Source organism: Neolamprologus multifasciatus, chromosome 9 (assembly GCF_963576455.1).
Source record: "Neolamprologus multifasciatus chromosome 9, fNeoMul1.2, whole genome shotgun sequence".
NCBI classification, from domain to species: domain Eukaryota; kingdom Metazoa; phylum Chordata; class Actinopteri; order Cichliformes; family Cichlidae; genus Neolamprologus; species Neolamprologus multifasciatus.
The window spans coordinates 21,904,407-21,931,421 of NC_140447.1; the positions used below are offsets into that span (position 1 = coordinate 21,904,407).

At 41.0% G+C, this 27,015-nt stretch overlaps 2 protein-coding genes across 5 annotated transcripts in view; one reads left to right on the forward strand and one right to left on the reverse strand.

Annotated features, from left to right (window-relative positions):
* LOC146511553 (uncharacterized) overlaps positions 1 to 13,693 on the forward strand; it is a 25,991-nt gene extending 12,298 nt beyond the window's left edge. For 2 of the 3 annotated variants that reach the window (XM_085172787.1, XM_085172786.1), the window contains exons 8-10: positions 459 to 590; positions 9,410 to 9,679; positions 10,141 to 13,693. In XM_085172787.1, coding sequence (XP_085028913.1) covers positions 459 to 590; positions 9,410 to 9,679; positions 10,141 to 10,350 — 612 coding nt within the window. In that variant the 3' untranslated portion in view covers positions 10,351 to 13,693. Of the gene's footprint in view, positions 1 to 458; positions 591 to 1,159; positions 3,483 to 9,409; positions 9,680 to 10,140 lie in introns of those variants that run through there. The other variant, XM_085172788.1, reaches the window with a different exon arrangement.
* ankha (ANKH inorganic pyrophosphate transport regulator a) lies at positions 9,126 to 27,007 on the reverse strand. Of its 2 annotated transcripts, none has more exons than XM_085172789.1 (12): positions 26,418 to 27,006; positions 25,190 to 25,406; positions 24,860 to 24,978; positions 24,630 to 24,713; positions 24,375 to 24,545; positions 24,158 to 24,292; positions 23,466 to 23,558; positions 23,287 to 23,379; positions 18,281 to 18,410; positions 18,058 to 18,181; positions 17,767 to 17,866; positions 9,126 to 15,729 (listed from the first exon to the last, which is right to left on the reverse strand). In XM_085172789.1, the coding sequence occupies exons 1-12, from the start codon at positions 26,511 to 26,513 to the stop codon at positions 15,601 to 15,603; spliced, it is 1,491 nt and encodes a 496-aa protein (XP_085028915.1). In that variant the 5' UTR covers positions 26,514 to 27,006; the 3' UTR covers positions 9,126 to 15,600. The 2 variants fall into 2 exon arrangements, with proteins under 2 accessions (XP_085028915.1, XP_085028916.1); XM_085172790.1 differs by lacking the exon at positions 9,126 to 15,729 and adding an exon at positions 15,864 to 16,439 and having other exon boundaries at positions 26,418 to 27,007.
* Positions 27,008 to 27,015: the final 8 nt, after the last annotated feature.

Here is a 27,015-nt window from a genome sequence, read left to right on the forward strand (position 1 = left end):
TAATAAGAATAGTAATATACAGTAATAATGCACCTTGAGGCGACTGTTGATGTGATTTGGCGCTATATAAATAAAATTGAATTGATTTGAATTGGGAGGAATAAGAAAACAAACCTCGGTTGACTGCAATCTGCAATATACCTAATCCAACAGTGAAAATTTTACACAGCGTAACTTTAAGAATGTAATATCTTAGTTAACAGTTTTCAATTTTCCTGCGACTTGTGTCCATTTTATAAACAAAAAATGGACACAAGTTGTCACCATTTTATGCTGACAACATAGTCACTAACTCCTTGGCTTGAGAAGTCACATTGCTAATATCGAATGATTAATTATATACAGCTGTTGGTAGAAAATAAACAAAAATTTACTGCAGAAGTGATCATCGCCCCGTCAGTGGTTTGGTTCTTGTAAACACTGTTAATGTTACATAACGTAATTCTTTGTGTTTACAGCTGCCAAAACAACTGGAGGCTCAGGATGGGCTGATAAGTCAGTGGACATTTCCTGGAGAGTGCCTGCAGAGAGATGGGACAGGAGATGCCGTCCAGCAGCTTAAAGGCTACATGGAACTTCTCCGTAACACGGTACTGGCTGCAGACCTTCACAGAAACTCTCACACAATAAGAAAGTATTTCGAAAACATAATAAGCGTAAACCACAGCGCTATTTTTATGCCATTTGTGGACACTCGAGGGTATTGATATTCACCATGAAGGGTTGGCTGATTGCTACCATATGTTAAAGGGAGGTAGTTTTCTAAAGGATGTGTGGCTTCTTTTTTCCTGTGTGTCATTAAAGCAGCTTGGTAATGCTCTGAGGGGATTTAGAGGAATAGCAGGAACTGAACTGATAAAAGCACTTTAACAGTCTGAGGCTTGGTGTTGAATTTATATTCAGTCGCTGCCTGGTAGGATGAGGAATTCTGGTGTTTACAGACCTCTGTTGTGTTACGAGATGTAGCTGTAGCTGTGTATCTGACAGTATAATCTGTGGTCTGTCTCCTAGTCTGCGCAGTTTGTGTCATGTACATTTAAGTGTATAGGGGAAACACACTCAATACAGCAGCTTTGCAATAGATAAAAATGGTGATATCTGATTCCGTAGTGTGTATCATCATAAAGGAAATAACCAACAAAAGATCCTTTTTGACCAGATCAGCCTGGGGACCAACGTCAAGAACAGATCAGTAACTACAAGCGTCATTTTCATACCTTTGAAAACTATAAAGTGGTGTATTTACAAAAAAAATAAAAATCTCCCCGCAACAACAACCTTGGGGTCGTAATTTGTTGTTGATGCTTCCATCCATACAAAAAAATTATTGAAACCATCAGTGCTGCCATTAATCTTTATACCATAAGGTTTCAATTTATCGCAAGAATCCATGTGTCAAATAGCATTTGGCCCTTTATTGCTGTGCTGCCATCGCCTACGACACTTTGCCCTTTGATGCTTCACACCGTGAGGATCAGTTTATTTAATAATCTGTTGGATTGACCTGCTGCACCACATATCCCATTTGAATAGCTCAAAGGTGTCCAGCGTTATCCTTGAATCTGTCCATTGTGCTGTAGTTCTTTATGCACAAATGACATCACCTCATCTAAATCGGTGTGTTGTCTTCTGGACAGACCCATTTCCTAACATTGTTTCGTCAAAGTCTGGATGCTTATGATAATGTGCTGATTCTGAGGTAAAATCATGAGTAGTTATTTGGTGCCACTATAAAAGTAAAACTTACTTAGGTCATCTAATGTTGGCAAAGCAAACCTGTTGTGCAAAGAGACGGGTTTGCTTGAACCCGTCTCTTTGCACAAAGAGACGGCTGTATTTGAATACACCCGCCCTATATTTTTTTTCTACCTTCCCGTCGTAAACAAATGAATGTGTCATTATGCAAACAAATAAATGTTTTCAGCCAAGATATGTCAAGTTACCGAGTGCGTGCAACGTAGTAGTCAATTTGCTCATTGACAAAGACTCATTCTGACTGATGGTGGCTACATGCTGGCAATCTGCCTGCATTTATGAATTAGAAAGCAGTTATTTGCAAACGTGCAAAAATCTCTCTGAGAGCGACTGCAGTCAGTCCAAGTCAGACTGTGACTGTTTGCACAAAGGTTGCATTCCCTTTAGGTGCAATCAGCTTGTGATCAAAGATGCTCGTGAGTGTGCAACACCCTCAATCTCTGAGCAATCATTTAGTCACCACAAGTTGCAGTCAGCTACAGAATGTGAAAAAAATTCAATACACTCACCAATCAGAGGCAAGGAGGATGCTTTTTACCCATGTTACTGAGCCGTTGGCGTGCTCTGAATTAATATGTAGTATTTGAGTTTAACTTAATTAAACTTTAGCTGTCCAGTGTTGGATTGCTTTTTGGTTGAGTTGAAGTTTGCTTAGCTAATTTTATCTGCTCGAAATGAGTCCTCTTCTTCATTGTTTCCCCAGAGTTTTTTAATTATCATTATTTTTATTTTATTTTTTTTTATAAAATATTGACATTGTGGTGCCAGTTTAGCTTAATGGATGAGCAAGTGATCATCTACCACATGACCAGAGTGCAGCAGTGTGTTCGCTGCTCCACTATCCAATAAAGGTGAAAATGCCCCAAATTTTTCTGGTCTGTACGTGACTTATTCAACCTTCTGAGCCATAGCCACCCTGATACAGAAACCTGAAGGACATACACGCATTTTAATAAATGTGAAACTGCAGGGAAAAAGGGGTTCTTAGTGCAATTTGGAGAAAAGTCAAAGATCAGATTGTTTGAAGTCCAACTACAAGTGACAGGCTCATCGGGTGTGTCTGTGTTACCCAGGGATCATTACTAACATGCTGAACATTTGCATTAAGAACCGTTCTCCTTGGCAGGTGCAAACAGCAAGTGTTAAATAGTAACAGTAATTATATGAAGTGGAAAAATGTTGAGTGTAAAGTAATGCATTGTCATAAAGGGCATCAAGCTTTTTTATCCTTAACACTTAACATCCAGGTCCCGGACTGTCGTCAGCTTACACTTTGGTGACTAAGTGTGCCTTTGTTCCACTGACTCTCAATGCTTTCTTCTTGATGGTTATCAGATTTGACCTGTTGCCTACTTACAGGTGATGTAATCTCCTTTGTAACAAAACATTCAAACAGCTGTCTCCTGATGGCTTCAGGGCACTAGACACGTTCCCACTATTCTTGTGCAATAAAACCTCTGTTGTTGTGTCGGGTTTGGAAACACAATCACACAATCCGACCAAAGATGTACGTCATATTTCTTGGCGATTTCCAGTGGGGAAAAGGGACAGTAAAACGTCAACAAGCAAGTCCAACTGAAGTATTTGTATGATACTGTCTGACTGTTGTTCCTTCATTCCACAGTTTCACCCAACTATACTGGCACCATGATTCTCGTTTGCTTTGTTTACAGCTGTACACTGCTGACCGGTTTTATTAAAAAGAAAGAAAGAAAGAAAGAAAGAAAGAGAGAGAGAGAAAAAAAAAGAAGAATAAAAAAAAAAAAACACTCAAAACAGAACCATTGTAGAAACCTCAAAAGAAAGAAAATGTCCCAATATTCCTGTCAGGAAATCATGACTGATCCTAGATTTAGTGTTCTATTGATCAGCCATCATGCATGACACCTGTGTTTGTTCTTGAGTCATAATGGCATTGATATTAGGTTCTGTCTGGCCAAAAATGATTATATACTATTATGGGAGGTGATAAGAGAAAGAGGAATTTTTGCCTTAAAGAAAATTCGATTAAAATAAACAAATAAGACTTACAGTACTTTTCTACTCTAGCACTTGAAGTCAATTAAATTATGTGTTATTGATCTGGTTAGTGAAGTGGCAGAGGGGGTTGTTAATTAGTTTCAGCTGCTTTAGAGTTCGTGAAATTACCAAGAGGCATTACCAGTGGGGCAACAATTAGACAACCCCAAAAATAATTTTTCCCCTCCTCATCTTCTCTAAGTTTTTTCCACTTGTTTAGCATTTTTCAAGGTGTCACTACTGGTACCATGAGGTGATACCTGGACCCTACAGAGGTTGCACAGTAGTTCTAACTCTTGCAGGATGGCACATCAATATGTAGTATGTATAATAGTTTTCGGGGACTCTTTGAATTTAGCGCTCTGTAGCTTGATACTTCTTATTTCCATCAAACAACATGGCATCCTTTTCTTCCTAACACATTACCCAGTCTGTACAAGTAAAGTATTCCTTTAACATTTTTGAGCAGTGCACTTCCATCTTACACACACTCTCTGATTGGCAGTTTTGAGGTTCAGCATCCTGACCAGCAACACTTTGACTGACTGGAGGATCTAGTTACCCCCAACCTTCCAATTAGCAAACACATCCCTGTGCCTCCTTAACCACAGCTGCCCCATCCCAACAACTAGGGATGGACCGATCCGATATTACGTATCGGTCCGATACTGACCTAAATTACTGGATCGGATATCGGAGAGAGATAAAAAATGTAATCCGATTCATTAAATATCTCAAAAGCACCTCACAAAACTTGCGACCAATGACTGTAGAAAAGGTCATTGCTTGTGACACGGCGTAACTCAGCTCATGACCCTAGCATGTTGGAGCAGTATGTGTCACGTGATAGAGCAGCTGTGGCGTGCGAGACCTCTCGGCAGTCGCTACCAAACCGGCATTTCATCTCCGAGAAAGTTAACCCAGAGAGAAGTAAAGCAAGTGTGTAAGTTCATCTTTGAATGTTTGTAAAGCATTCCCACTTTAAGCTTAACAACCGATATATGGAGCGACTGCCTCTTCTCTCCCCCTCCTCTCCTGTTGTTACTGCAATCATGAAACTGATCAATGATCAGCTGATCGGCTTTTCTGTCGCGAGTCCGTCTCTCTTGTTTGTTTTTGGCCCACTTTGCACCAGAAAGAGGAAACCAGCGGCTAAACAACAGCAGCACATTTAAGCTTGATAAGCTGTTGTTAGAATTTATTTATTATTACTTTCTACACCAGGATCCTTTTCTACGTAGCTGACGGATGGTAACTGTGCAGGGGCAGATCTAGCAAAGTTTAGCCAGGGGGGCAGATAGGGCATTAACAGGGAAAAGGGGGCACAATGAAATACTTTTCTTTCTTATTCTCATTTAAAATGTCTAGCTTTTATTAAATAATTATCTGAATCTTACACCCAAAGTTTTAATCCGACGTAAAATGTATAGAAGTCCATTACTGTATATAGTAACTGTTAAGTCTAATATACCCTAGTAAGCTATGGTACTTTTTCCTTTGGGAACCATCTGTGCAGTCTGCAATTCTGTTGAAGAAAGATGTTGAATCTATTTAATTATTGTAGAAAAATAATTGATTTCTGTGCATTTTATTTTATTTTTACACGTGCATTAAATTAAAGTTTATTACGTTGATTAAGCATCACGAGGCGGAGGGTGGTTCCCTATTTTTTTTTGTTGGCAACCCTATTAGTTGGGTTGTTTAATATTTCTGCTAAGTACTCTTTAAAATACCAGAATAGGGAGGATGGTGTGGGTTTAAGTTTATTAGCTCAGTGTTGCTGAACTATGAAATATTTTGGGTGCAGTGTATTTTTTGCATACAGGTTTATCAGAATAGATTTAGTGTTTTGTTTTGTTTTTTTGATTTGTTTTTTTTAACCCTCTGACCCTGTTCAAAATCACTACCCTTTCAGCTTGTTCGTGGCCAAAAGTGGCCACCTACAGATTAGGTCTGTAATTTTTATTATTTTTATGTTTTTTTGCCATTTTTTTTGCATAAAGCTTTTAAGTAACTTCAGTTCTTTTCATAAATATAAAATTATTATTACTTTTTACATTTTTAACCCTTTAAACACCAGTTTGTTTGTCCACTGCACTAGCTGGAAGACAACCTCAAATCTCGCAATTTTATATAATTGCATTGCTACTGAAATTTCTTGTATTATTAATAGTAGAGTCTGGGGCATGTAATTGATCCACATCAACATTGATTATAATGCATTGTTATTTTTGTGCAGGGAGAGCAAAAACATAAAAACTTCCTCTCAGCTTGTTCGTGGCCAAAAATGGCCACCCCTTGTTTACGTTTACAAAATGCTATAAAATTCATATATATTAAGAAAAATTCCCACTTTTTTTGACATGATTTTTTAGATTAGCACCAGTGCTGTTCATGAAAATCAAAATTTCATTCAAATTCATAATTTTAACCCTTTAAATACCAGTTAGATCACATAATCCTAGGAACTCATAAATGGAAAAAAATCACAAAACCCCAATTTTTTTCCAAATAAAACATGCCATCTGATTTACTTTCTAACCATGATGGAGGTTAGATGCATAGCAATAATTAACAGTATCAATGACTTTTATACATCTTTGTTTTTTTGTGCAGTGACAGAAAAACATAAAAACTTCCTCTCAGCTTGTTCGTGGCCAAAAATGGCCACCCCCTGTTTACATTTACAAAATGCTATAAAATTCATATATATTAAGAAAAATTTCCACTTTTTTTGACATGATTCTTTAGATTAGTACCAGTGCTGTTCATCAAGACCAAAATTTCATTCAAATTCATAATTTTAACCCTTTAAATACCAGTTAAATCAAATAATCCTAGGAACTCATAAATGGAAAAAAATCACAAAACCCCAATTTTTTTCCAAATAAAACATGCCATCTGATTTACTTTCTAACCATGGTGGAGGTTAGATGTATAACAATAATTAAAAGTATCAATGAGTTTTATGCATCTTTGTTTTTTTGTGCAGTGACAGAAAAACATAAAAACTTCCAAAAATGGCCACCCCCTGTTTACATTTACAAAATGCTATAAAATTCATATATATTAAGAAAAATTTCCACTTTTTTTGACATGATTTTTTTAGATTAGTATCAGCGCTGTTCATCAAGACCAAAATTTAATTCAAATCCAGACTTTTAACCCTTTAAATCACAGTTAAATTACATAATTTAAATGATTTACAAAGGGATAAAAGCATAAAATCCCCATTTTTTTTCTAAATAATACATGCAAACTGATTTATTTTCTAACCATGATGGAGGTTAGATGCATAGCAATAATTAAAAGTATCAATGAGTTTTATGTATCTTTGGTTTTTTGTGCTGTGACAGAAAAACAAAAAAACCCTCTCATTTTGTTCGTGGCCAAAAATGGCCACCCATGTTTACGTTTTCAAAATACTATAAAATTCATATATATTAAAACATTTTTCTACTTTCATTGACTTGATGTTTTAGATTAGTATCAGCGCTGTTCATCAAGACCAAAATTTAATTCAAATCCAGACTTTTAACCCTTTAAATACCAGTTAAATTACATAATTTTAATGATTTACAAAGGGATAAAGGGATAAAGGGATAAAAGCATAAAATCCCCATTTTTTTTCTAAATAATACATGCAAACTGATTTATTTTCTAACCATGATGGAGGTTAGATGCATAGCAATAATTAAAAGTATCAATGAGTTTTATGTATCTTTGGTTTTTTGTGCTGTGACAGAAAAACAAAAAAACCCTCTCATTTTGTTCGTGGCCAAAAATGGCCACCCATGTTTACGTTTTCAAAATACTATAAAATTCATATATATTAAAACATTTTTCTACTTTCATTGACTTGATGTTTTAGATTAGTATCAGCGCTGTTCATCAAGACCAAAATTTAATTCAAATCCAGACTTTTAACCCTTTAAATACCAGTTAAATTACATAATTTTAATGATTTACAAAGGGATAAAGAGATAAAGGGATAAAAGCATAAAATCCCCATTTTTTTTCTAAATAATACATGCAAACTGATTTATTTTCTAACCATGATGGAGGTTAGATGCATAGCAATAATTAAAAGTATCAATGAGTTTTATGTATCTTTGGTTTTTTGTGCTGTGACAGAAAAACAAAAAAACCCTCTCATTTTGTTCGTGGCCAAAAATGGCCACCCATGTTTACGTTTTCAAAATACTATAAAATTCATATATATTAAAACATTTTTCTACTTTCATTGACTTGATTTTTTAAATTAGCACCAGTCCTAGTCATGAAAACCAAAATATAATTCAAATTTAGATATTATACGCTTTGAACTGGGTGTGATTCCCAATCAGCCAGAGTTCACACCCAGTTTCACACCTTGGCTCAGGCGATTAGAGGATCATCAGGGGGTCCCTTTGTCCCCTCTGGGGGGGGGGGGGGGGGGACACTCCCACCTTCTTGCCATATTGCCAGAATAAATGGTCTGGAAGCTGTTAGGTTGACTTACAGCAGTAGCAACGTCTGCACCTGCATAAACTCCAGGACACGTTTACAAACAGTGTTTGTTGTTGTTTGCGCTGCAGCTGCAGGTTTGAACTGTGCAAAATGTCCTGTGATTGGGGTTTTTTTGTTTTTGTTTTTGTTTCTAGAGTTAATATTTTGGGTATGGTCTCTTTTTATGAAAAATACAAGAGTAAAAGTGCTTTTCACATGTGCTTCAAAGCTAAGTTTGACTGGGAACCTCAAAGCTCAATATCCTGCATCCACAGGAATTCACTGCAGCCTATGTAATGTTTGATGCGTCATTATTTATTCCAGTCTATCTTGCAAATACATGTTTGTGCTGCAATGTCATGCACAAACACAAACTATCAGATCCTTAAGACCAAACCTATGTCAAAATTGTTTCATTATATTGGTCCATTGGAGTGTGGTAACCCATCAACCCCACCTAGTGGAAACCAAGAATATTACATGAAATTGCTTGCTTGGCAGAAAATGGGCCAAGGATCTCATGTGGTAGAAAAAATGAAAAACTACAATTTTCATGTGTTGAGTTTAGAATGAAAGCAATTTTACCTAAATTGCATGCTATAGTACTGCCAGTAACAAGGAATCAAAAAAGGTGGTTATAATGGGTTTCAATTGGCCAAAAATGGCCACGATCAGTAAAACGGGAACAATGTGGTGTATAGTGAATATTATTGACATTATTAAGGAGCTGATGTTGAAAAATAAAAAATTTTAATAAAATGCACACCTTTGGAAAGTTTCATTCCATTTGCATTAACAGAACAAAAATGGTTGAAAACCGAAAAGTGAAGTGGCCACCGTTGGCCAGGTTAGAGACCAGAGGGTTAATGTGAGTATGAACTTATACAAAATGCAGCAAGATATTAAAAAACAGTTTTATTGATTACACTATATCGGATTCATATCATATCGGCAGATATCCAAATTTATGATATCGGTATCGGACATAAAAAAGTGGTATTGTGCCATCTCTACCAACAACCTGCCCTCATTATCTGAGCTTTAAGTTCCATAACCTGAAATTATGTCTGAAAAAAGCAGTAAATTCTCATGTATAGCCAGCTGTTTTAGACCTCTTCAGTGACTGATACACTTCATTTGTCTCCAGTGGCAGGCAGCGGTGGACTGTGCCACCGACGCTGAGCGTCAGCAGCTCTGTGAGCGAGTGTTTCAGGGTGGAGAAGAGGAGCTCGGTCTGCTGGAGGCTCTCAAGCTGCTGATGCTGAGCAGAGCAGCAGAGCTGCACAGCTGCATGCAGGGCGGTGAAGACGTCCCCCTCTTCTGCTGGCTGCTGTTCGCGCGGGACTCCTCCGACTGTCCACGCTCTTTCCTCTCCAACCACCTCAGCCACGTGGGCCTGACCGCAGGTCTGGAGCAGGTGGGAAGCGTCTCTGTTGTTTTTGACAACTTTATGATAAAGGTTGCTGGGAATTTTCTTCCCACTGAGTAAACATCTGTCACACTCAGTAACAAAAACAACAGTTCGGGCTGAACATCACGAGGTGGGTGTGTTAACATTTTTGTCATGTGAGAGCCGAATAGTAAAACATGCCGGCACTTGCTCAGTTTTTTTCCCCCGCTTGTTTTGAGTGATGGTGGCGTTGCACCATTGGCCCCAGGGCGGAGGTGGTTTTCAACTGCTGAGCGTTTTAATTGTTATTTTCACTTTTTGAATAACAGATTTTACAAGCTCTGCTTCTAAAGAGAGACTCCACCCGTAAATGTTTTGTGCTGAAGCAGCTGATCAAACATGGAGCTGTTTGAGAAGTCTGCTGGAGTTCCTCTGTAACTGTGCAATTATCCCCTCCCCCCTCACTTTGCGTTTTCTCTCTTGGGCAGGTGGAGATGTTCCTGCTGGGCTACGCCCTGCAATGTACCATTCAAGTTTACAGACTGTACAAGGCAGACACAGAGGAGTTTGTCACCTACTACCCGGACGACCATAGGGACGACTGGGAATCTGTGTGCCTCGTCACAGAGGATGATCGCCACTACAATGTGCCCGTTGTAGAAGCTGCAGAAACACAAAAGGAGCTCCCCTCCAGCTGATTGCCACTGCAGAAAAACCTCCTGCCATACAAACACCCCTCAGGTTGATCAAGATTTATCAATTAAAGGTATAGTTTTGGGAAGTGTGCTTATTAATTGACAGCCAGCAGTAAGTTTGCTTAGCTTAGTACAAAGAATGGAAGTAAAGGGTACAAACATACAACCACCAGCACTTTTACTTGTTTGTTTGTTTTTTTACTTTAATCCACACAGAAATCAATGACACATTATGATTTTCTTCTTCTCTGGACAGAGGCGCCTTGCTAGCCTTTTCTACATTTCCTTTATTATCTATTGACTTTTGTGGTAATCAATGATTTTATCCTCTTTCTAAATCAGTAACAGGTTATATAATTGGCTTCAGAAATTTTAAGCCAGGCTTTTGTTAAATTTACATGTAAATTTCATGTAACAGAGACTAAGCCAGCAAAAACACACCCATGTTGTTGAGGAGAGCAGAACAGGTTAGACAGACACACATGCATCAGCACGAATCAGCTGCTGCAGCTGTGCCGAGCATGGGTCACATCTGTCTGGACTGTTAGATGAAAAAGGGATCACAGATCTGTTGCTTTAAATTATGAGCGATCTTTATCACTGTGCACACACTCCACCAGACGTAGAGGTGAATGCACATTAAGAGCCTGGTCTCAGTTTTAATCTCCATCATAAAAAAGCTGTTTAAATATCAGCAGGAAAGAGAAACAAGACAAACTCTTCTGCTGTGATCGCTAGTTGGCTTAAATTAAGATACTTCTGAAGGAAAGGTGCTGGTGGGAGGATGTTCTTACCTTTGGAATAAGTGGTAACCTGAAACCTGCAGATGTCCACAAGAGACTGATGATTTTTGTTTTGGGCCTTTTATTAGAGATGTTCCTGACTAGTCATCATTTCTAAAAGGTAAAAAAATCACTCAGAAAACTTTTAGAATTGAGCAGACCTTAAATCAGGGATGTCAAACTCATTTTAAGTGGGCCAGACAGATGAAAATCTCCTTTTTCATTCTGCAAACACATTCCGCGTTAATGAAAAGGTCCTTTTTTCATTCATGCAAGCACACCCTGGTGCAGAATGTGGTCAAACCTGGCTTTAGCTGCTTGTTTAACCCACTATTTCAGCAGCTGATTAGCGGGGAGGCAACATTTAAATAATTAGTCAACTGGTACTGTTTGACAAATATTATGTTCTGCTGTGTAGTAGGGCCCATTCAATAAGTTTTTGCTGCAGTTGTAGTGAGTTACTGCCTGAATGTCGCACTGATTACGGAGCGTATCCGTCTATGCACTGCACCCATACAGTCTGTATGTGGAGCTTTCTGGATAACCTTGCAAGCATTAGCTGACATGTTGACACATCTGGCCCCAAAAACCAAAGTGCTTAAGGCCATTAAGCAAACCTAACATCACAGTGACTGTGTCCATCTTCTGTATACAGTTTATGTTTTTGGCAGAGAACGGCTAGCTGTTCCCGCCCGCTTACAGTCCTTATGCTAAGCTAAGCTGACTGCCTCCTGCTTCACATATCTAACTCAGCAAATAAGCACACGTCCCAAAAATCTTGACCTATTCCTTTAAAAAAAACAAAAACAAAAAAAAAACAACACAACAAAATGCTGATTCAAGACCACGTACAAGATTTGGTTTACATGTTCTTGTACACACTGTACTGTATACACAGTTTTCTATTTGGATATGTGTACATATCGGATATCCTGTGATTATCTGAGATAGACGCAGATTCCTTTGCAGGGTGTCATTTTGGAAGGAAAAAAAGCCCAAATTTTCTCAGACTTTTTTTGTTTTGTTTTTTAAATGTAAAATTTTGAGTGAAGCTGCCAACAGCGCCAAAAACTTTAGGTGATGGTATTTACACTGGATGTTGGGCACTTTGAGTGTTAATTTATTGTTTTGTTTTTTAAAACAAGTGTGACCGTCTAAATTCATTAAGTGAAGCAGCTGAATTAGTCAATGAAGGGTTGGACGATTTATCAGGTTCAACACCAGATGACGATCAGAAGATTACTCACATCCTCTGTGTCAGAGGTGTGATTTGTGGCAGTCTGTGTGTGCATGTGTGTTTGACTTTGTGTGTATGTGTGTGTTAAACTCAATGTGTAACATGCTGCCTTTTAACCAAGCTGTTCTGAAGGGAAGAAATGTGCCAATGTTGCTGCTAACACTGGCAACAGACCCAACCACCAGCCGCTGGACTCAGAAAAGGCTCGCTTGGTCCTCCGTGTTGCCTTAGAAATAATGCACAGTAAGAATGAATGTTGGATATTGGTGATTAGAGGCCATTTATGTCTTAATTCCAGAGCAGGTAAAGGTGATTAAAGAAAAGAAAATGTTATGCCATTTGCAGGAATGTTCTTGCACTGTCAAAAGTTTTGGACAGCATTTAAATAAAATGATTTTTTTGGGGGGGTGGGGGTAAAGTTCTGGATTGAGGTCTGTAGACAAAATAAAACGGTGTAAAAACGTTCTTAAAGTGGATCTTTCCTCTTTGTCTTATGTATACTATTACAATAGTGGATGCTCATTTAAAATAGGGCCAGTGTGCTCAGCATATGCACAAGTAATCGTTTTCATCCCATTTACGAGTTTTCTTTTTTCTAATCTTGGCTCTGCATGATGTCAGTGAGGGAGAGGATATCTCTAATATGGTCATCTCACAAGCTCCACCCACAAGTTTGCAAGGGGCAGCCAATTAGAATAAAGTTGTGTTAAACAGGATGAGGATGAGTTTAAAAGCATCTTAAACTGGGTCTTTATGCAGCTCATCCTTGTGCAAAACAGGCCAGCTCTTTAAGGCTTCCATATTTTAACTCTTCACCCTCGGATACCTTCTTGGGGTCACCCTAGTTTCTCTTTCCTGAACTGGTGTCTGACCTGCTTCCAGAACAAAATGACTGGCTACGCATCAGAGGTCTATACCCTTGGAAAAACCTGGAAATTACTCTTAACTACAAAGCCACATCTTTGTAGATATATACTGAATTGTCAACACTGGCCATCTAGGGTACTGGGGGAGGTTGTCAGATGTCTTTATGGCAGAAAAGAGTAAAAGCCCACTTTCTTCTGATTGGTTGCCCCTCGCCTGACTTCTGAACCTGGTGCTTGTGAGCACTGCTTCCTTTGCTTGCCAGCGTTTTTATTTTGTTAATACCAAATTCAGATGTGGAAAACAACAAAAACATTAGTTTGTAATCACAAGTTTTGCAAGATTGGTCAGATTTGTCAACAGAGCCCGCACGATGAGACTTGCACAGATTTATGAAAACAGTGTTTGTATTTTAATACATGTTTTAAACTTATTAAACCTCACCCCTGACACAAATGTCATAATGAATAAAAAAAATCTAAGCTGAAAGAGTCCAAAATCCACTATAAATTCAGTTCCCTTTAGTTTTCAAAGCCAAAAATAAAACAATACAGGCCTAAAAAAAAATTCTGCCATAACCGAACTTGTAACCAATAAATTACATTTTCTCGGATCCATTCATACACGCTCTCTGACGGAGTATAATGCAGATTTAACAATGGTTACCTGCTTATTGTGGGAGAGAACAGTAGGTTTAACTTTCACTCACTGGTTGTGTGAAACTGCTTTTATATTTCTGTTAGCGGGAAATATAAAAGCATATAAATGTGGGGAAAAAGGCTGAAAACTTTTGTTCTCTGAAAATACTGATGGCAATCTAGTGAGTGAAACTTTACTCTGTCACTGAGTCACCGTCTGGACTCTGGTCACTGAAAACGGAGCTCTGAAGTTTTATTCTGCTACTGAATAAAAACATTTTCCATCGAAAAGTTAAAATTTCAGGTCAATTATCTCGAAATATAGATATTTGAATCAAAATCTTTCCTGGGAATTATTGTTCAAATGTATTTTTTCTGTGGCAGAAATGAGCTTCCATACAAAACAGTCTCCCACGTTTGGCTTTCCTAAAGGAATAAACACAAGATTAAAATTTATTTCACAACCAAAATGGCATTTTTAATTAAAACCCTCCAAACTTGCAGAGTAGTGGGAATATTTTACAAAACCAAATTTTCTGACTACATAACATGGACTTGTTTACACATTTGACAAGTGAAAGGCTGCTGGTTTGATTCCAGCTGAAGACAGATCCCCTTGGGGTTGTATCAGGAGGGGCATCTGGTGCAAAACCATCAATTTAAACTTGCGGAGCGACCCTGCTCCCGAGGAAGCGGCAAAAAGGTAGCTTTTATATGGAAACCCCCTTTATTAAACTTTAGCAACACACAAGAGAAAGAAAAAAATATAATTTTTAAAGTTATTAAACCCTCATTGATTACTTGTACATAGCCCAAGCTTCAAATAAGTACTGTGTATCGATACTGTGAGCACCCACCACTGTGTACATGACAGAAATGTATAACAGATCCACTTCAGGGGGAGAAAAATAAACATGATTTTGCAGCGGTATCTGTTAGACTCAAAGAAACAAGAAGGTAAAGCCAGTTCCAGGTAAGCATGAAGATTATTAATAAAGCAATTTATTTGCCAAATAAGAATGCCTTTACAGTATATACAGTACATATGACAGCCTGAATACCACCAGGAAAATGCTGGGCAAAACAAAAGTTGACTCCCAGACTGCATGGAAAGAGAACAATCATAACTATTTTTTTGGCGTTTTGGTTCGTTTTGAAACACGCAGTGATATATAACGAGGGATTCCTGACCCCCCTGGGCAATTAAATATACACGATGCATTACCTATATAAAACAACAATAATCTGTACACCGTTGTATGGAAAATACGATTGCACAACCCAACAAGTCCCACAGTATGTCTATATCTGAATCCAAGCCAGGCCTTGCTGCTTAATCGTCGATTAAAGAACACGAACTCTTTTTTGGCAACTCCACCACCACTCGACAGACGCTTCCATTCTCGCCGCTGAGGAGGAAGAGCTCTCCCGTGTCGATTTCCCTTGTTTACCAACACATGAAAATGATTATTACGCCCCGCAGATTATGAGCACTGAAGATCGGAAGACGCTAACGGTATTTACATTGATGGATGAACACGTGGAGGTGCATGGCTTTCTTTACAGTGTGCGCATTAATGGTGAGGTGGTCGACGTGAAGAAGAAGACCTCAGTTCTGTCGAGGGGACCTCTGAAACCAAAACCATACTCGGGGGTCCCCTCTCCTCTCCTCCAGCACCGTATGTCCCATATTGAGCTCGGCTTTACCTTCCTCCTCCTCCTCCCTCGGATCTCACTCCTGTTCCTCCTCATCCTCCTCCTGGAGCTCCTCGATGGCATCCATCTGATTCCTGGAGCACACCTCGCTCATGGGGGCCGAGTTCTCGCCCTCCACCACCAGCTCGTTGGACATCTCGTTTTTCTGCGGACAAAGCAGACGGGGGAAATGGAAACAAAATCGTTGCTGTGCTGAATCAAACGAGTAAAAATGAAGCCACTGTGAGTCCAGAGGTTACAAAATCCATCCAGCAGCACCTCTAAAGTCTCTAATTAACACCTTACATCTCTGTTTAATCTGGATAAAAACCATGTAAAAAAAGCAGTTTGCAGGTTTGTGCCTGATTATTTCTTGGCTGAGCACAATGATTTCACCATGAAGCTGCCTGGCTCAAACACCAGGAGGGCACAGCGTTTTAGCCAAGAAACACCACGGCCTTCTGGCTATGATCTCAGCCTGTTATGTTATCCAATTAGGTGTTTTTGTGCGGATTAATGAGCTGTAAGGTGTTAATCAGAGAGCTTTAGCCTTACTTGTAGGCAGATTTAGTTTCCTTTAAACAGGGAAAGACCAACTTTCCTTCATGTCTTCATGCAAAGCCAGGCTGACTACTGATTCATAATGAGTAGAAAAATATGATGCACCATTCATGAAAGACATGCATATATATTCCTTTAACATAAAAAGCAAAGCTGGAGATTGTTTATTTGCCTAAAATGGAAGAGACGCCATGTTTTCAGATAGACTTTTTTTTAATACAGCATGAACACGGTGCAGCTTGCTGCTTCAACAGGATGCCGGGAGTAACAAGGTTGTTCATCTGAAACCGGCTGTCCTCACAAATTGACATTTTCCTAAAATAAACAAAGAGAATGTTATATTTCTGACAATCAGAGAGGTGTCACAGAATAGCAAGTACAAGTTTATTAAAGCTGTACCGTTTTCAATTTTACTTTTTTTTTTTTAAAGACAAACAGAACATTAAAGGTGACACTTTATGATGATGTCAACTTCATATTTTTTTTAATTCTAGAATTCTGCTAGAGGAGCTTTGCATAACTTACAGCTCAAAATAATCCTTCATAATAATCATGCTGTTAGTTCGACCTGTCTGCAACAAGTCGTTTTAGCTCCTCCTCCTTTGTGCAAGCTTTCTACCGATTGGCTGCTCCTTGTAAACAGAAACATTAAACAGTGAGTTCTGTACCTGAGGTGACTGTATTAGACTCGGTCACAAAGGCCTACAAACCGTGACCCTCGGTGACCTTCGTTGCTATGGAAAAAAAATTCCCTGACAGGTAACAAATCACAAAGAGTGCTTCTGCACTAAAAACCTCCTTGGACTGCTTTGGTAGTGAAACCATTCACCTTCAAATTAAAAGCTGAGCTTGACCTGCAAGCAGTAAACTTTTATTTTGAAAGCAAACTTTCTGTTTTCAATTTGTAAATTGGACTTCACAGTTTCAATTTAATTTGTTGCTTTAAATTAAAAAAAAATAAATTTATATTATAAAGGTAATGCAATTTTCAAAATTAGAGATAAAATCCAAACAATCAGATGATCCCTTATGACCAATCACTCATCATCCTGTTAATACTCCGGTTTAACAGGAGGGCAGTGCGTTTGCAGACATGTTGCCATCTTCCCAACAAACCACGGGTCACTCTGGTGTTTTAGTGACCAAAGCAATGACAAGGAGGATTTTTTTTTTGTGTGCAGCGCCGTCTTTGCCAGAAGCCACTTGCCAACTGGTCTGGGAATTCAACCTGTGGTTGCTAACTAATCTCTAAGAGTGCAAGACTGAAGCTTGAGGGATGGCCACTGTCACTGACCTCACAGAGATCAGTCTGAAGCCTGAGCTTGTGGTTCACCAACATGTTATTTCAAACCTTGCCAAGTTTCACGTGAGCATCCACCAGTAATCCAACAGTAATGAGAGAAAGCAAGGAGAAGCATAGCAGGTCCACTTTAAGCCCATGCACAGGGATAAATAAAAATGCCCAAGCCTTCTCCTCGCATGTGTGCTTTGATGGAAGGATAATGACTAAACAGGAAAATTATAATTAGTGAGGCACACACCATTGGTTCACAGACCTGTAAAAAGCAAAAAGAAAAGAAAAAGAAATGCAAAAAGAGGTGTGTACTCATGTTTAGAATGACCTCAGTCCAGGTGTTCTCACCTGTTGTCGATAAACATAGCAGGCTGCTATAGCAACCATTGTGGACTCCCCTATGAAACCAGCGAGGAGGGATCCGACCCCGAGTGTGGCCCCGTGAACCCTGAAACACGCACAAAAAAGGAGCCGATTAAGTTTTGAACACCGTGAATTAAACATGGACCGGTGCGGATGTGAATTTGCCCGTCAGGAGTAAAAAGTGAGAAACCGCAGCTACGTATTGCATAACTGTAATCCTGACTCACAGCGCTGACCTCTGTGAACCTCTCAGTGCTCTCTGAAGTGGCAGCTTACCCCATATAAGGCAGCACAACTAGACTGGTGATGAGGACAATGATGCGCAGAACCGAGCTGGGGGCCAGCACAAAGGTCTTTTTCAGGGTCATGAGCCATCCAGTCAAATGAGCCCGAACAGTCACTGCAAACACACAGAAAACAGAAACACTGCCTCGCTTGTCCGAACGAAACACAGCTGGAAGCAAAAATGAAGCTGAAAGAGAAAAAAGGTACGTCTTACCTGGCAGGGGGAAAAAGGAGAAAATCCTGAGTGGGACCACGCACAGCTTAGCGAAACTATCCTCCACTCCAATTACATCAACCAGGATCTTCTCTGACACATGAGGACTCCAAAACACCACAAAGCAAAGCTGTGCAGGAAACGAACAAAGACTAAATTAATTTATCCCCTGCTATGCCTCATTAGATTTCATTAGTTCATTATCTCGAGTGGCTTCGGACCGGACGCGGGCCCCTTTGAAGCTCCCACAAAACAAGCGAGCGAGCGAACGCATGATGGACGGCGTTATTGTTCCTAGAAGGCGTTTCCGAAGCACGTGCAACATTACTGTAGCCATCTCAAAGCAATTACCCTGCGAGCGGATCATTAATAGTGTTAAACAGGACAGCAAACTGATCTGAACATGAATAATACATCGCTTTGTTTCGAATTGTAAAAACAGTTTCTCTGCACGCCGCACTTGGACTTAGATCAGAGGGGCTCTTCTATAAAGAGAGATTAATGAGTGAGGGAGGTATGTTGAGCCTAAAGCTAGAGTATTCAGTGTCACAACACAAGCGCTCTCTTTAATGTGGCAGGTCATCACAGCTAATGCGGAACACATACCGTGGTCTGGGAACAGGTCGTGTGTGTTCAGTGATTCTTTCAGCTTAAAGCATGCCTTAAAGGTCATGCAGATTGCAACGTGCAACCGGTTGAGCTGAATCCAAGTCATGCCAGAAGGATGCTGCACAGTGCAGCGAAATGCACTGCACAGTCAAATGAATTCACATGCAGAAAATAAAGATTTTTTTATGCTCAGTTCCTCCCCTTTTATGTGAGCGTGCTCAGAGCCCGAAACAGGAAGACTGGGTTAACAGAGAAAGCTGATAACAGGCTATCACGCCCGTAGTCATCGCTGACTGGGTTTTTTATGTTTTGTCTAAAAAGTCTGACCTTGTCAAATTTGCTTGATAGCTCATGCCTCTGGAGTTCCCGGAGATGCATTCATGTTTTGACTAACTAACAGCCACTCTCCATTTGTTACCAACTACAAGTACTTGCCGTCCTCCAGCTGTTTTTCAGGATTCCTGAAATGTCTCAACTTGGAACAAAACACTGATGATCTGATCATCTGACAACCAGCATGTCAATAAAATGCACTCGATCACCTGGTGTCATATTTAATCATCCTCACTTGCTGAGTCTACTCTCAGCCGAGGAGTCCTCGCTCACCTCTACATGCTTTCCTGCTGCTTTGTGTAACTACTTCCTGTCACATGCTGTCACCCTAGCCCTCTCTGAAACCGGAATAAGTAGAGAACAGACTATTAATTCTGCTGGGCATTCCAGCTTCCTCGTACACAAATTTGGCCTTGCTGGGTGAGGCGGTGATCCACACTTTGAAACAGTTGACAAATGGAAAGCAGAATGATATAATCACACACAAGAAATATCTCCAGTAGGGCTCAATCCCCACAGAGTTCACCCACAGGTGAAAACTATTAATCTAATTCAGGGTCATGGGAAGTTCTGATGCGAGGTGCACTCTGAACAGGCTGCCAGATTGTCACAGACCTAACACACTATCTTAGAGTGATTTTTCCCATCTTATCACTCTAAACTAGTCTCAACAGATAAATGTAAAATGCAACACCAGCTGAAAAAAAACAAAAACAAAAAAAACCCCCACCTGTTACTGCTCTAGTTTTCATCGCTCTGTAAACCTGCCTCTAGCTCAGCACCCATCGACCCAGATTCTCTCGTTCAGGTCTCTCTTATGCCATCTAATCTGAAAATGAATGATGACTAATCCCACAGAGATGCAGAGAACTCTGGGTTTAAACTCCAGTCCTGTGTGGTGCACTCTGTGGTGGAACCAGAAGTTTCAATATTACATTATTAATACTACATAGCCAGGATGTTAAACATGCAGTGCAGCGGATGGCTGTGAAAACTGAAGGAGGGAGGATGACTTTTTTCCCCCTCCTAACTTAGTGAATAAAAAGGTACTCATTGTTACTTCTTCTTACCAAAGCTAGTGTTTACTCTTTTTAGGCACTGAAAATTACACCTCCAGATTCAGAAGAATTACACAGTAAATGTTGTGAAATTACACCCCAAGTTGCCGACTGGACTGTAAAGTCCTAACTTTTTGCACGCGAAAGGCGCTCAGTCTGGATGCTTTTAAATTAAAGTTATAAGGCAACAATTTTATAATTTAGTTAGGTTCTGTGGTCAATGATAATTGCTCTCAATCAGCAGCATTTGACTCAGCTCATTTATGGCAAGGAACGAGTAAAAAGTCCCTTTTCTGTTCACTGGCATGTTGAATGGAGCCTTTCAGAGTCAGTCATGATATTTGTCCCTACACACCATCACAAAAATTAAAAATTAAAAACTGTCAAAAGTGCAAGATTGAATTGATTTTCTTGCCCAGTAAAAACACTTCAAATAGTAAAAAAACAACAACACCTGATGTTCCAGCAGTTGTGATCGCTCAAACCTGCCACTAGCTCAGCACCCACCTACCCAGATTCTCCCACTCAGGTCTTTCTCATGCCGGCTAATCTGAAAATGAATAACGACCAATCCCACCATCACTGCAACCAGTCCACTTTATTTAAATCACTGTTTATCTATGCATCACTTTAAGCCTGTGGCTCACCATCATGGTGCTTTTCTTTGATTAATGGCTGTTTGGGTTGGAGACATAGTAAGACACAATGCTCTGCAGTATTTTCAACATCGCAGGAAGTTTCAAATTTCTGATCCTCTGAACCAAAGTTTGGGTGACGATTACGTCTTTTGATGATTTCACCTGGCGTCGCCTCACCAGTTATCATTACTTTAGCTAAAAAAATTTTGAGGCGAGCAATTTATCTGGCCCGAGCGAAGCCGCCAATCTCCCCTGACTCAACCGTGGTTACTCTAAACAAGGTGAGACACCCCAGCAAGGTCTGTTTGCATAAGATGAAATTATCCGTTACGTAAGGTTAGTCACTCCCCTCCTCAGATACGCCTCGTCTACCTCCTCCAGTTGTTTTCACTCTGCTGCGTTTCCTGCATGCGTAATTAATACAAGTCAGAGCACGAGGGCTTGTTTTCGACACAGCAGAACAGGCCGTACCTATCTGCCTATGGTGCTTTGCCGAGCACACACCCTCACATAGATGTTTACAGCTCTGGGATTCAACATCTGGTGTGCCATTCTTCTCCTCCTCCTCCTTAAAAAAGACCCAACCTTTGCCACAAACTTCCTGTTTTTCTTATTCAAGCTGTTAGGACAGCTAACTGAAGAAAAAGCTCATTCTCACTCGTCGCATTAATACCGAACAGAAGGCGAATATGATCAGGAAGAGCGTTTTTGCTGATTTAAAGGCATAACTGTCCAGACATTTAGCAGAGAAACATAATGACGCGTGCATAATGACGCAGGAGCACTCATTATTTAGCAGAAAAAGCATACCTGCAAGGGGCTTTTGAAATGTGTTAAATGACATGTTTTATGTGAATGCCTATTTTGTGATGCTCTTAAAACTTGGGTGGGACTGGGACAAATAAATAAATAAATATAGGCCCTTAGCCTGCTCACAAATTCCACCCTAATGTGTCTCCCTGCAACCTGAAACCAAAACGGCACAGCGAAGGAAGAGTACATATGAGTCATTAAAAAGTCGATCACTCTGAACCTTTGTGTAGAGCAAACAGGGTTAGAGACATGCAAAAGCCATGTTGAACATGTTTGTGCAGAACACTGAACCGGTTTTGTTGGTCATGTTGGTCTGACTGACAGCATCTGTAACCCGTGATGAGGCAAGATTAAAAGTAGGCAAACAAGGCAGGCGGCTGCCAAAAAAATGAAAAAAACAAAACAAAAACGCAAAGGTTAGTGATGTTTGCACTTTCACATTCAAGATTAGTCTTTGAAAGACAAACATCAGGAAATGCTGCCATATAGATTTGCATGTTTTCCGTGTGTGAAACAGGAATACCTGGCTTGGGCTAGGAGCTTTTTTTTTTGCAGGGCAGCACAGTAATGATCAGCTAACAGCACCTCACACACTGGAACTCAATACAAGCTATCAGTTAGAAATGTGAGGCAACACGTTTAAGTAATAGTGGGGCTAAATTACAGCAACACCTGCAGAGCAACTAGGTGCTTTTTTTGTTTCTGAGCTAATAACAACAAAAAAGGATGTGTTAAATTGCTTCAACATAATCCGGTATGGTGTGCAAAAATCAAAAGTCGCCTTTCTTTTCTTTATATTTTGAGAGGAAAATGAGAAATAGCTGCAGCCATTAATTGAAACATGTGCAAACACATGTGGAAATACAGTATATAAGATTCTAATGAACTCTCTTTAGCATACCTTGGTCTTTTCTGAGACCATTTCTGACGAGGCTTTAGTAACCATAGATAGATCGACCGGAGGGTCAGATGTAGATCTTGTGTCAGGTTTTTACTAGACTTTTTTCCCCACATTAGACGACACTTCCTTTGTCCTTCATGTGTCCAATTTTCTCAAATTTTGGCACAACACACCAACACATGCAGAGCTTTCAGCTTATAGCTGTTTGTGAACCTTCTTGTTGGTGGAAAAAAATGTCTGTCTTACTGTGTCATCTTTGCCATTTTTCATATATTTAAGTTAAAGCACCGGAATAAATGATGTTTCGTGAAAAGCTGCTAGTAACAAAATCTAGCATTGGTTGTTTGCCAAGCGGTCTGTTATGTCTAGACACAACAAGTTGGTTGAGTTTGGTGCCTTTTCCTGCTTGACTGATTTATAGCTAAGTGTCAAGTGGCTTAACATTCCTGTGAAAATGGTCAGGTACAAGGACTGGACTGAAAATGATTTAAAAAAAAAATGCAGCCAATGTCCAAAAAAACAAACAAACAAAAAACCTTCTGGCAAAATTACAAGTCTGGCTCCTTGGAAGCAAATTATGATAAAGTGAGGGGTGGCTCAAGACTGCACTGTGCCCCCCGCATAAAAAAAGAAAGAAAGAGCGCGAGATCTTACCGTGAGTGACAGCGCCAGACAGCAGAATGTAAACTTCTTTATATGGGATTTGGTGACAAGGCTGCCAGCGTTCAGCTTGTTGCTGGGATTGTTCTACCAGTGAGAGAAGCTCATTAGTGTTCTAGACAAAAAGCAGACTTATTTCTACTGTAAACACTAGCAGGGACAGTCTGAGTTACCTTGTCAAAGGCTGGGTATACTGCTCTCAGTTCAGTCAGCCAACCGTAGGGCATGTGGCCTACCGGGTATGTGGCTGTGAGCACAGCAACGGCCTGGAATGACAAAGACACGACAGCTAGAAGTCATCAGCACATCGGCGCTAGTGCTGAAAATACCACCCGCGCCACACACGCGGCTAAATTAATGATAGAGGCCTAACAATAGCCGACACGAGAGGAGCACATGCGTCTCTCACTTTCCCAGCAGCGTTCGGGTTTTGAAAAAGTTTGCGACCGGCCTTGAGCTTGTTATTGTGTCCCGAACAACAATGGGCAGCGAACAGTACAGCCACGGAGGAATGTTTTCACTCAGTGTTATGAAGCCCTGAGTTTCACATGTACATGGTGAATCACCCAAACCACTGGCAGCCAGTGTTGTCAATGATTTCCAGTTCATTCTGGTAAACAGCTTTGTATTGTCTCTAGTAGTTGGGGATCTCTGTAAGCCAGAAAGCTCCAGAGGGAGTTTGTTAGCTTTACATCTGCAGTAACTTGAGGGGGGGGGGGGGGGGGGGGGGGGGAATTAGACTGCGAAAGTCTCTCTTTACGATCCTGTGAAAGCATCGCAACAATTAGCATAGAATAGCATATGAAGCAGTTTGCAGCAAGTTCGTAATTAAAAGCAATACAATAAACACGAGTGATGCGCTCACCTCTGTGGCATCACTGGTGCCCTTGAGGTCACGAGACACAAAGAGGTTGACGATGGGTCGACTGATGCGCTGAGTGGCCAGGATGAGGGCGAGAGGCCACCAGAAACTCAGCATCTTTTTGATGGTGGCGTCGCCCTGCAGGGACAGAGAGAGGAGACGTGCTTGAGACTAGTTTTATTATTACAAAGCATGCAAAAAAAAAAAAGTCAGCACATACCCCCACGTCAAGCCCGCTGGAGTCCGGGATGTTGTCGTGGATGTTGCAGTAGTAACCCAGCCCGACGATGCTGAAACGAACCAAAGCCCCCATATACAGCGAAAGTATCGGGATGAGTAAGGGCTCCACGCATTCCAGGTTACTGTGCAGGAGAATGGCCACGAAGACGATCTGCGGGAGAGGAGAGGGATCACGTAACACGCTCACGGGTGAATTAAAGTTTGACTGAAAGCGAACGCGGGTGTGTCTCGTCACCTGAGCCACCACGTCAGAGATGGATGCAGAGCCGACGATAACGCTGTACTTGTGCTTGAGAAGGATCCCTGCGTGAATCCATGCCTTCAAACAATAAAGAGAGGTCAGCTTAAGACACAAAGCGGCATTTTGCCCATTTTCTAATCGCAGCCGGGTCGTATACTGGTGTGTTGTAGAAAACAAAACAGAGTTGATTAAAACCCGCCTGGTATGTTTAAACCAATGCTTACCATTGCATCCAACAAAGGAAACGCAGCCAGGTACAAGAAGGCCTTCCTTGTCTTATGCCCCACAGACTCATCCACATGGTGGAGCTTATTAATAATGTAGTATCCTAAATCTGTGTATGCTGCAGGAGAAAAGGGGAAGGGGGCCACAGGTGGGTCAGAAGAGGTTAATGAGACGATTTCTTCCCATGCTCGATTGTTTTGTGAAAGCTGCAGTAATGAAGTCTTTAGGTCTGGCGCGTACAGACACACAAACACCAAAACGTCGCATTTTTAGGATGCGGTTTAAGCACAGCGTGTCATCAGGCGTCCACAAAGAACCCTTAAACACACCTATCAAGATATGCAGGATGAATGCGATGGCCCCGGCCGCCACCATGCAGAACACAGCCTTCCTCCGGTCCCGCTTGCTGTTGACAAACACCAAGCCCACATTCTTGAAGTCGCTCATTGGGCCGGTGAAGAACTTCATCAGGGAGTAGGCCAGACCGTAGCTGGCCAGCATTTCCACTGCATCCTCTTTGACTGTGGCTATGCCCCTGTTGAGGGCCTGGAAAAGATATGGCATGGAGGGAGGGAGGGGAGAGGAAGAGGTGAGACAGCACGTGAGGCATGACCAGCCCGCATGAGCGTGACTTGGTCTAACTTTATCTCTAGCCAGACAGCACCACAGCCGTTAACCGTCCTTCAATGAATAAAAATAAGTAAAACACACAACAAAACAAAGGAATATGTGCCTGTCCTTTACAAGCGATCACACACAGTCACCCTGAGAAAACACAACTACAGCTGCTTTCTCTTTTTGCAGGACTCTGTGCTATTTACAGAGCCATTACATAAGCTTAATCCTGACATCTCCAAGCCTCTATGTGCGTGTGTGTGTGTTTTTAATTCTCACACTATCTGCACAGGCTCTCTGGGGTAAAAAGCAGCCATGAGATCACTCATTTGGCTAAGAAAGGACAGGAAATGTCCAGACAGGAAATATGACAATTAAAGGAAAATGTCGGGTGCGTTTCAATCCTTTCTCTATCATCTGCGAGTGGATCAGATTGACTGATAAATGACAGGAAAGAGGCGTGCTGTTAATAACACTGACAGCTCAGTGCGTTTCACGGCAGCAATGGCGACATTGTTTGTTTTTTTTCCAGAATAAAAAAAAGGAAGAAGAAAAAAACATCAGGCCCTTCGTGTGGGTGAGAGATCCGCCTCTTTTGCTAAATAATGTACATAAACCTAATGGATGTCTCGACAGTCACATACACGACACCCCTCACGGCTAAGCTAGCCGCAGTTGAAGCCCCAAACCAGCCGTTTTTGGGGGACTAAACGAGACTCGAAATGACTGGTGTCAGCTCGGGGAAGCGGTCGGTGTTTTCTGGGGCCATTTAAAAAACGCTAAATAAATAAAAGATGCTAGTTGACACACCGAAGCACTCTCCTCACAGCGGCGGAGTAATAAAACGGCCGTTAGCCGCCGCTAGCAAAGCCAAAGCTGCGGTGCCGTGAGTCTTCCTACCCCCCTCCCGTAACCTGAAAACAAGCCAGCCGGAGCCGTTACCTGTTCTCCGAGGTCGATGGCAACATTGGTGATAGCCAAAGGCACCAAAAAGCGGATGAGAGGCCAGTAAGGGCTGAGAGATGGAAACTCCACCATAGTATAAGCCGGGATGACAGAGCGAGGGGCATCTGCCTCGGTCTTGATTGATGAGGAGGAAAAAGCAGAAGATTAGCGGCGAGGAGAGGCAGTCGGAGCCACCTGTGTTTCTGCCGTCGGAGGGGGGTTAAGTGGGGCAGCGGCGGCGGGAGGAGCCGGGGCGCTCCGGTAGCGGCTGCGCTTCACGAGGTTGTGGTGCTGCTGAGAGGATCCGAAGGTCAATGAAAATCTCACACCGGCGCATCTTCCTCGAAAATCGTCATCATCGAGGGGGTGGAGAGGAGAGGGGGGACGAGAGGTGACATCAAACAAAAAAAGGAGGGGACTGGGACGAACCGAGGTGTAGATTCGGATTTTCTTTTTAAAAAACAGAAGAAGGACACGCGATAATCCGGAGCAGCTCGGCTGGATTATCAGTTTCCGACAGCGTCGTGTTTGATTTCACTGCGCCTGTGCTGGAGCAGTCCGGCTGCTTTTCGACCCTCCCAGAGGCTGGAACCCA